The sequence below is a fragment of the Neopsephotus bourkii genome, unplaced genomic scaffold, assembly GCF_033783945.1.
Source record: "Neopsephotus bourkii isolate Nb327-2 ecotype Australia unplaced genomic scaffold, CSIRO-AGI_Nbou_v1 NB_740, whole genome shotgun sequence".
Taxonomy (NCBI): domain Eukaryota; kingdom Metazoa; phylum Chordata; class Aves; order Psittaciformes; family Psittacidae; genus Neopsephotus; species Neopsephotus bourkii.
The window spans coordinates 1-10749 of NW_026901238.1; the positions used below are offsets into that span (position 1 = coordinate 1).

The 10749-nt window shown below is 50.7% G+C and overlaps 2 protein-coding genes across 2 annotated transcripts; both read left to right on the forward strand.

Annotated features, from left to right (window-relative positions):
- Window positions 1-4: 4 nt before the first annotated feature.
- LOC133212799 (inositol 1,4,5-trisphosphate receptor-interacting protein-like 1) lies at window positions 5-1709 on the forward strand (the record flags this gene model as incomplete). Its single annotated transcript, XM_061354570.1, is given in 2 exon segments — window positions 5-109; window positions 111-1709. Coding segments are annotated over 2 exon segments (990 nt in total), but the record flags the coding sequence as incomplete, so codon positions are not given.
- Window positions 1710-5501: 3792 nt separating this feature from the next.
- Window positions 5502-7342, forward strand: LOC133212835 (inositol 1,4,5-trisphosphate receptor-interacting protein-like 1). Its single transcript, XM_061354633.1, has one exon. The coding sequence runs from the start codon at window positions 5502-5504 to the stop codon at window positions 6597-6599; it is 1098 nt and encodes a 365-aa protein (XP_061210617.1). The 3' UTR covers window positions 6600-7342.
- Window positions 7343-10749: the final 3407 nt, after the last annotated feature.

The following is a 10749-nucleotide window of genomic DNA, read 5'->3' on the forward strand; positions in this document are numbered from 1 at the left end:
AAAGGGTTTCTTCCCAGAGCTGGGACCAGCCATGGGAGTGGGCAGCGCCTTTGATTGCTGGAGTCCCCAGGAAGACGAGCCTGTCTACCGTTTGCTGGTGCCCCTGAAGCCCCCCCCGTGGCCACACCTTCTGCCCGGAGCCAGGCACTGTGGCAAACGAGTCCCGCATCCGTGTGGAGCTGCAGTGCACATGCACTGCTCAGGAGATGGTGGGGCGCATGCTGTGCTTCCTTCACAACCGCAAGGAGCAGCTCAGGGAGAAGCAGAAGCCCAGCCTCCTGCACACCCTCTGCACCGGCTCCTATCTAGATGCGCAGAAAACTGCTCTCTGGTTCCAGGATTTGGTGAGGGAAAACAAGGCAATCTTGCGTCTGTTACGTTCACGTTACTGCCTTCTGACTGTGCTGCCCTCCAGACGCTCCTGCAAAGTGGCAATTCAACATATCTCTGGGATAACCATGCTCGTAGAGATGAGCTTTGTCGTGCAGCTGGGCAACTCAGACATCTTCATGAGCAGCCAGGCGAGAGAGGATGTCTTCAGCCCAAGCACAACATGGACGTTGACATGTGCCTGGGCAGAGACAAAGTACTTGTGGCTGATGTTTGAACAGATGCCAGACAACAGCTTGCTCAGCTGCCTGCATCTCTGCACCCGCATAGTGGCGGGCACAGGCTTTTCCAGCTACGTCTTGAAGACAGTGGTGATGCACCTCCTGAGCACCACACCCCTGTCAGGCTGGCGCAGGACACATTTCCTGCTGCGGCTGGGTGACATCATGAGGTACCTGCGCCGCTGCTTGGAGAAGAAACAGCTCAACCACTTCTTCTTTGGGAATGAGCAGATTCCTGAGGAGATCGTCTTGCCCCCAGCCTTGGAAAGAGCCAAGCCGTTCAACCTCTTCCAGCATCTGGCGCAGGATCCGGCTGCCCACGAGCAGGCAATGCGTGAGTTCGAGGAGCTGCAACATCGGCTTACAGCACAGCTCTTCTTCTAGGGGCACTGAAAGTGGTCTTCATGCAGAGAGCCGTGTTTGCAGGGTTCACAGATGAGGACCACCTCATGCAGGAGGGAGGTGAAGGACAGAGTGCAGGACGCTGCAAGGAAAGGAAGAACCTCGTGCAGTGGACCTCTGCCAAGAGCGGCAGCATTCTCTTCTGGATGGTTTTGAGATTGCAGCCGTTGTCGACTACAGTGGCGACAAGGATGTCTTTCCCCGTGCTTCCTTCTCTCACCGGCTGCAGCCAGAATGGCATTTCACATGGGCCAAAGTCTTGGTGGCAGCTCCAGCTCTGCAGGCACCAAGCGAGAGGCACCGCTGATGTGCCCCTGTGTGTTCACTGGGGTCTGGACAGAGAATCTAGGCATGCTGGGCCCTCTTTGGGGAGCTGGTACCCCAGAATTCAGCACACTGGGCACGGAGAACACGCTGCTCTATTGGCAGTGGGAATTCCTGCCTCAACTTTCCTCAACAGCAAAAGCACGCTCTGGGGAGTGGGACCCACATGCAGCTGAAGAGCCCATGGGAAAGGATCCTGGCAACAGAGACTCCTGTTGCTACATGGACAGTGAGCTCCCTTCCTCTTTGAGAGGGTCCATTCCCTCTGGGAGCTTTCTCTTGTGCAAAGATGCCAATAAATCTCTCATGTTACACCCAAAGAAACACAGCTGTTGTGAGGGTGTGGGCAGTGGCAAGGGCTCTACTTGTTGGTCAGGCTAATGGGGGATGTGCTTCATGGTAAGCTCCACAGAATCATAGAATCAACAGTAACGGTTGGAAAGGACCTTAACATACTTTAGTTCCAGGCCCTCTGCCATGGGCAGGAACATCTCACTCCAGATCATGTCGCCCAGGGCTCTGTCCAGCCTGGCCTTGAACACTGCCGGGGATGGAGTATTTACCACTTCTTTGAGGAACCTGTTCCAGTGCCTCACCACTGCCAAAGCAAAGAGCTTATTCCAGTCCCTAACCAAAACTTCCCCAGTTTTAGTTGGAGCACATTACCCTTGTCCTCTCGCTACAGTCCTTGATGAGGCGTCCCTCTCCAGCAATCCTGTATGCCCCCCTCAGATACTGGAAGAGTGCCGTGAGGTCACCACGCAGCCTTCTCTTCTCCAGGCTGAACAGCCTCATCTTTCTCAGCCTGTCTTCATATGGGAGGTGCTCCGTCTTTTCCTTACTTCATCTAGCTGCTTTGAGAAGTAAGCTACAGCCCTTACAGAGGGTCCTGTATTTTGAGCTAGGACTCCTAGGGCTATGCCTTGTCTCTCATGTGAAAATAACCAAAAGGGTTTGGTGACGTCTGGCAGTCCGCGGGCTGAGGTCCTCATTAATTCCTTCTTTAATTCGTTAAATGCCCGTTTTGTTTCCCCAGTCCACTGCCATCTCCTTGCTTCCCTGTCCCGCAGCAGCTGCTATAGGGGTTTGATTAATATACCATCATTAGAGATCTAGAGTCGACACCAACCTGTCATCCCGAGAAATGGTCCTTGAGTGTCCAGGGGTTGAGGGGTTTGGCAGATTGTTTCCTTGCGTTCTTGTCCTAATTTCCACTGCTCCCCTGAGACCTCACACCCCCGGTAGGTGACTTCTTGCTTCATTGTTTGTGCCTTTTGCTGAGATAACCTTATCTCCTTCAAGTCCATGAGAATTTAACAGTCTTACTGTCCATTCCCGACATCTCTTTGAAGTTTCGGTGGCTATCAACAGGTCGTCCACGTACTGGAGCAAAACTTCTTCCCCAGGGGATGCAGTCCAGTCTTGAAGGTCTTTGCCAGTTGGTTTCCAAATAACGTTGGGCTATTTTCGACGCCTTGGGGTAACGTGGTCCAGGTGAGTTGGGATTTCTGACCTGACTCTGTATTTTTCCATCCAAAAGCAAACAATTTTGGGGTCTCTGGCTCCAAGGGCAGGCAGAAGAAGGTGTCTTATAAGTCTAAAACAGTAAACCACACAAGATTCTCTCTTAATGTTGTTAACCATGTGTAAGGGTTGGCCGCTACAGGATAAAGTTCTAAATCAGTAAAGCTCTATTTTATCGATAACTCCTACATCTTGTATTAATGGAGAGATCTCCTGATTGTGAGGCTCTGCTGCTGCTTTAGCAAAAGAAGTCCTGAGGCGGGCAGCAGCATCAGCAGTGTAGAGGAGGAAGAGCGTGAAGTAGAAGATGATTGAACGATAGAATGATTCTTGAACGTGTGCATGATCAGTGATGAGCTGTACAGCATATGTTTGCCTCCATCCAGTGGTTGCTTCCACCACGGTAAGCACATGGCGCTTGCCCTGGCCAGTTGGTGGGAGTGTGATGTAGTCCATCTGCCAGGCCCCCCCATATTTGTACTTCAGCCATTGTCCTCCATACCAGAGAGGCTTTAACTGCTTGGCTTGCTTAATTGCAGCACATACTTCACATTCATGAATAACCTGGGCAATCTTGTCCATTGTTAAGTCCACCCCTCGGCCACGAGCCCACCTGTATATTGCATCTCTGCCCGCATGGCCTGAAGGCCCCCTGGGCTAAAACTAATTCATCCTTATGTTGCCAATCTAAGTCCATCTGAAACACTTCAATCCTAGCAGCTTTATCCACTTGTTGGTTGTTCTGGCGTTCCTCAGTGGCCTGACACTTGAGTGTGCTTTGCTACATGAAGTAAGTCAGTGAATCCTTTTGTGCTTCCAGTTATAACAGCAATCTATACAATGATGTTCCTTTTGTTTTTCTTTTTTTTTTTCTTTCCCCCTCCCCCCCCCCAGACAAAGTGAGGTTTAACCTGCAGGTAGAGGTCAAACAAACACCCTGTTCTACCCTGCATAACCTGAAAAAATCAAGAGCTTCTACGTTATCAACACACATCTGCAGACTGAAAGAAGGAGGCATCGGAGACTGATGAGACCGGCAGGGATAAAAAATCAACAGAGAGCACCGTTTTATTATTCATTTTTACGGTTTATTATTTGGAAATACTGTTTTTTAACTCAGTTCAGTATGCCACAGAGCACATGCATAACCAAGGAAACCCAGCCCCACTTCCACAACAAGTTAAGGTACAACTATCCCTTTCCCTTTCAATGCTCTGTTTCAAAATGGTCCAGTGCAATCCTCAGCTGGTGTCATCCTTCAGGGATTTCTGACCCCTCAGGTGAAATTCAGATAGTAAATTCAGGTACAATCCGGTTTATTCTTCCATGCTGGTAGCATAGCTGGCAAAGAGCATGACAGTCATGTCTCGTTCCCAGCTCTGACTTGTTAAGTGACTTTCAAAACCAAGCTTCACCTCTCTCTGCCTTCATTTTCCCTTCCGTAAAATGGCAATAACAATACCTAATTGCTGAAAGAGTCCCTTATGAGATCTGTGTGTTCCTGTAACAGCAAACTGTTGTATAAACTAATAACATAATACAGTGGATTTCTTTAAAAGGTGATACTCCTTTTGCAGCCTTATTGCACAAACCAGAAAGTACAAATAACAGGTACTGTTAACTTAATAATTAGATTACTGCGTAACTTAAGAATTTACAGGAAGACACGTTTTGTACATATAAAATTACCTGAAATAATCACACAGCGCTGCTCTGTGACCGTGATGCATCTGCATGCGTTTAAAAGACTTTTTTTTCTGACAGTGGCTTGAATACCAAAGGGGCCTTGGAGGGCAAAAAAGAAAAACTTGATCTGTGCTTCCAATTTTTCTGATAGATCCCTTCCTAATAACGATTTGGGGGTATTTGGCCTATATAAAAATTGACACATTCCTATCCTTTTACCCATTTTGCATTGGAGAGGTTGCATGCATGGTACCTTCTGTTGCTGGCCTCTCGCCCCAATCCCATTTAAAGATTCATTATCGATCAAAGCTCATTGTTGATTTACCACAGCAAACTTAGCCCCAGCGACTGCTAGAAATTCCACATTTGTGTCTTCCTTTCCCATCTTCATTATAACCGGGGGATTGGCCCGGGGTTCAACTTTCCGGTCCCCCCTATTCTAGTTCTGATTCAGCAAGGCATGGGAGCTGTGTCCCGGCAGAGGTCCCAGCACTCCCAAGAGTTGCAGGAACTGTCTGCATTCAGGGAATAACTTTAATTGTGTTATGGAGATCCCGCCTTTCACTCCCCTCCAAATTCTGCTTACTAGCTGGCCCGCGGCTGTGAGGGCGGGACTGCGGTGCACCCGCAGCACCTGTAACAGCACAAGGGACGCATCACAATGGGGGATGGACATGAGAATGCCAGCAGGCAGCAGTGGCCCAGTACTGCCTGGGGCAGCAGTGAGTGCCCACGCAGGGGGGAGGCTGGGCTGGATAAGGACCGGGGCAGAAACGTGGGCCCCTGGGGGTGGGTGCTCACCCTGCATTGCAACCCTGGCTGGGAGCGCCTTGGGCAGGGCACGCTGCTCCTGGCACCACGCCTGGGCGCAGGCCTTGCTGCCTCCCAGCTGCCTCATTCCCTCTCCTGCCTGTCCGCAGCTCTCTGGTGTCAGATTTGAGCACGTACATTGCAATGCGCATCGAGTGGTCAGCGAACAAACTGTGGGACCATAGCATGTGGGTGCATGCGGCGGTGGAAAACCTCCTCTTTGCTTGCCAAGTGTCCAATTTCTTGTCAAAGGGTTTCTTCCCAGAGCTGGGACCAGCCATGGGAGTGGGCAGCGCCTTTGATTGCTGGAGTCCCCAGGAAGACGAGCCTGTCTACCGTTTGCTGGTGCCCCTGAAGCCCCCCCGTGGCCACACCTTCTGCCCGGAGCCAGGCACTGTGGCAAACGAGTCCCGCATCCGTGTGGAGCTGGAGTGCACATGCACTGCTCAGGAGATGGTGGGGCGCATGCTGTGCTTCCTTCACAACTGCAAGGAGCAGCTCAGGGAGAAGCAGAAGCCCAGCCTCCTGCACACCCTCTGCACCGGCTCCTATCTAGATGCGCAGAAAACTGCTCTCTGGTTCCAGGATTTGGTGAGGGAAAACAAGGCAATCTTGCGTCTGTTACGTTCACGTTACTGCCTTCTGACTGTGCTGCCCTCCAGACGCTCCTGCAAAGTGGCAATTCAACATATCTCTGGGATAACCATGCTCGTAGAGATGAGCTTTGTCGTGCAGCTGGGCAACTCAGACATCTTCATGAGCAGCCAGGCGAGAGAGGATGTCTTCAGCCCAAGCACAACATGGACGTTGACATGTGCCTGGGCAGAGACAAAGTACTTGTGGCTGATGTTTGAACAGATGCCAGACAACAGCTTGCTCAGCTGCCTGCATCTCTGCACCCGCATAGTGGCGGGCACAGGCTTTTCCAGCTACGTCTTGAAGACGGTGGTGATGCACCTCCTGAGCACCACACCCCTGTCAGGCTGGCGCAGGACACATTTCCTGCTGCGGCTGGGTGACATCATGAGGTACCTGCGCCGCTGCTTGGAGAAGAAACAGCTCAACCACTTCTTCTTTGGGAATGAGCAGATTCCTGAGGAGATCGTCTTGCCCCCAGCCTTGGAAAGAGCCAAGCCGTTCAACCTCTTCCAGCATCTGGCGCAGGATCCGGCTGCCCACGAGCAGGCAATGCGTGAGTTCGAGGAGCTGCAACATCGGCTTACAGCACAGCTCTTCTTCTAGGGGCACTGAAAGTGGTCTTCATGCAGAGAGCCGTGTTTGCAGGGTTCACAGATGAGGACCACCTCATGCAGGAGGGAGGTGAAGGACAGAGTGCAGGACGCTGCAAGGAAAGGAAGAACCTCGTGCAGTGGACCTCTGCCAAGAGCGGCAGCATTCTCTTCTGGATGGTTTTGAGATTGCAGCCGTTGTCGACTACAGTGGCGACAAGGATGTCTTTCCCCGTGCTTCCTTCTCTCACCGGCTGCGGCCAGAATGGCATTTCACATGGGCCAAAGTCTTGGTGGCAGCTCCAGCTCTGCAGGCACCAAGCGAGAGGCACCGCTGATGTGCCCCTGTGTGTTCACTGGGGTCTGGACAGAGAATCTAGGCATGCTGGGCCCTCTTTGGGGAGCTGGTACCCCAGAATTCAGCACACTGGGCACGGAGAACACGCTGCTCTATTGGCAGTGGGAATTCCTGCCTCAACTTTCCTCAACAGCAAAAGCACGCTCTGGGGAGTGGGACCCACATGCAGCTGAAGAGCCCATGGGAAAGGATCCTGGCAACAGAGACTCCTGTTGCTACATGGACAGTGAGCTCCCTTCCTCTTTGAGAGGGTCCATTCCCTCTGGGAGCTTTCTCTTGTGCAAAGATGCCAATAAATCTCTCATGTTACACCCAAAGAAACACAGCTGTTGTGAGGGTGTGGGCAGTGGGAAGGGCTCTACTTGTTGGTCAGGCTAATGGGGGATGTGCTTCATGGTAAGCTCCACAGAATCATAGAATCAACAGTAACGGTTGGAAAGGACCTTAACATACTTTAGTTCCAGGCCCTCTGCCATGGGCAGGAACATCTCACTCCAGATCATGTCGCCCAGGGCTCTGTCCAGCCTGGCCTTGAACACTGCCGGGGATGGAGTATTTACCACTTCTTTGAGGAACCTGTTCCAGTGCCTCACCACTGCCAAAGCAAAGAGCTTCTTCCTTATATCTAACCAAAACTTCCCCAGTTTTAGTTGGAGCACATTACCCCTTGTCCTCTCGCTACAGTCCTTGATGAGGCGTCCCTCTCCAGCAATCCTGTATGCCCCCCTCAGATACTGGAAGAGTGCCGTGAGGTCACCACGCAGCCTTCTCTTCTCCAGGCTGAACAGCCTCATCTTTCTCAGCCTGTCTTCATATGGGAGGTGCTCCGTCTTTTCCTTACTTCATCTAGCTGCTTTGAGAAGTAAGCTACAGCCCTTACAGAGGGTCCTGTATTTTGAGCTAGGACTCCTAGGGCTATGCCTTGTCTCTCATGTGAAAATAACCAAAAGGGTTTGGTGACGTCTGGCAGTCCGCGGGCTGAGGTCCTCATTAATTCCTTCTTTAATTCGTTAAATGCCCGTTTTGTTTCCCCAGTCCACTGCCATTCCCTCGCTTCTGTTTGCAGCAGCTGCTATAGGGGTTTGATTAATATACCATCATTAGAGATCTAGAGTCGACACCAACCTGTCATCCCGAGAAATGGTCCTTGAGTGTCCAGGGGTTGAGGGGTTTGGCAGATTGTTTCCTTGCGTTCTTGTCCTAATTTCCACTGCTCCCCTGAGACCTCACACCCCCGGTAGGTGACTTCTTGCTTCATTGTTTGTGCCTTTTGCTGAGATAACCTTATCTCCTTCAAGTCCATGAGAATTTAACAGTCTTACTGTCCATTCCCGACATCTCTTTGAAGTTTCGGTGGCTATCAACAGGTCGTCCACGTACTGGAGCAAAACTTCTTCCCCAGGGGATGCAGTCCAGTCTTGAAGGTCTTTGCCAGTTGGTTTCCAAATAACGTTGGGCTATTTTCGACGCCTTGGGGTAACGTGGTCCAGGTGAGTTGGGATTTCTGACCTGACTCTGTATTTTTCCATCCAAAAGCAAACAATTTTGGGGTCTCTGGCTCCAAGGGCAGGCAGAAGAAGGTGTCTTATAAGTCTAAAACAGTAAACCACACAAGATTCTCTCTTAATGTTGTTAACCATGTGTAAGGGTTGGCCGCTACAGGATAAAGTTCTAAATCAGTAAAGCTCTATTTTATCGATAACTCCTACATCTTGTATTAATGGGAGAGATACTCCTGATTGTGAGGCTCTGCTGCTGCTTTAGCAAAAGAAGTCCTGAGGCGGGCAGCAGCATCAGCAGTGAAGAGGAGGAAGAGGGTGAAGTAGAAGATGATTGAACGATAGAATGATTCTTGAACGTGTGCATGATCAGTGATGAGCTGTACAGCATATGTTTGCCTCCATCCAGTGGTTGCTTCCACCACGGTAAGCACATGGCGCTTGCCCTGGCCAGTTGGTGGGAGTGTGATGTAGTCCATCTGCCAGGCCCCCCCATATTTGTACTTCAGCCATTGTCCTCCATACCAGAGAGGCTTTAACTGCTTGGCTTGCTTAATTGCAGCACATACTTCACATTCATGAATAACCTGGGCAATATTGTCCATTGTTAAGTCCACCCCTTGGCCACGAGCCCTCCTGTATATTGCATCTCTGCCCGCATGGCCTGAAGGCCCCCTGGGCTAAAACTAATTCATCCTTACGTTGCCAATCTAAGTCCATCTGAAACACTTCAATCCTAGCAGCTTTATCCACTTGTTGGTTGTTCTGGTATTCCTCAGTGGCCTGACTCTTGTGGAGATGAACATCTACATAGTGTACCTGCACCACCAGGTTCTGAACCTGAGCAGCGATATTTTGCCACAGTACAGCAGCCCAGATGTGTTTATCTATGCTTTGCCATTTGCTGTGCTTCCAGTGCTGCATCCACCCCCACAGGTCATTTGCCACCATCCATGAGTCAGTAGAGAGATAAATTTCTGGCCACTTTTCTCGTTCAGCAATGTTCAAGGCCAGCTGGATGGCTTTCACCTTGGCAAACTGACTCAATTCACCCTCTCCTTCAGCAGTTTCTTCACCTTGTTGTCGAGGTCTCCATACAGCTGCCTTCCATTTCTGATGCTTTCCCACAATATGGCAGGACCCATCAGTAAACAAGGCATAGTGCTTTTCACTTTCTGACTGTTTATTATGTGGTGGTGCCTCTTCAGCATGCATCAACTCCTCTGCAGGTGACATTCCAAAATCTTTGCCCTCTGGCCAATCCATGATGACTTCTAGAATTCCTGAATGACTGGGATTTCCTGTTTGAGCTCGTTGTGTAACTAGTGCAGCCCACTTACTCCATGTAGCATTGGTTGCATGATGTGTAGGGGGTACCCTGCCTTTGAACATCCAGCGCAGCACAGGCAACCATGGTGCCAGGAGGAGCTGTGCTTCAGTGCCATTCACTTCTGAAGCAGCTTGAACCCTTTCATAGGCTGCCAGTATCTCTTTTTCAGTTGGCATATAGCTAGCCTCAGATCCTCTATATCCCCAACTCCAAAAGCCGAGGAGTCTCCCCTGAAGCTTTCTGCCAGAGGCTCCAGGAAGGACCATTCTCCCTGGCTGCAGGGAGTACATTTTATACACCTGGCCTGGTCCAGACTGGTCCAAGGGGGACTGTATCATAGAATCACAGAATCATAGAATAGTTAGGGTTGGAAAGGACCTTAAGATCATCAAGTTCCAACCCCCCTGCCATGGGCAGGGACACCTCACTCTAAACCATATTACCCAAGGCCTCATCCAACCTGGCCTTGAACACTGCCAGGGATGAAGCATTCACAACCTCCCTGGACAACCCATTCCAGTGCCTCACCACCCTAACAGGAAAGAATTTCCTCCTTATATCCAACCTAAACTTCCCTGTTTAAGTTTTAACCCATTACCCCTTGTCCTATCACTACAGTCCCTAATGAAGAGTCCCTCCCCAGCATCCCTATAGGCCCCCTTCAGATACTGGAAGGCTGCTATGAGGTCTCCACGCAGCCTTCTCTTCTCCAGGCTGAACAGCCCCAACTTTCTCAGCCTATCTTCATATGGGAGGTGCTCCAGTCCACTGATCATTCTCGTGGCCCTCCTCTGGACTTGTTCCAACAGTTCCATGTCCTTTTTATGTTGAGGACACCAGAACTGTACACCATACTCAAAGTGAGGTCTCACGAGAGCAGAATAAAGGGGCAGGATCACCTCCTTCGACCTGCTGGTCACACTCCTTTTGATGCAGCCCAGGATACGGTTGGCTTTCTGGGCAGCAAGCACACACT

Bases quoted from the DNA above. Each gene is read 5' to 3' on its own strand.
- LOC133212835 (XM_061354633.1), top strand. From the start codon at position 5,502: ATGCGCATCGAGTGGTCAGCGAACAAACTGTGGGACCATAGCATGTGG.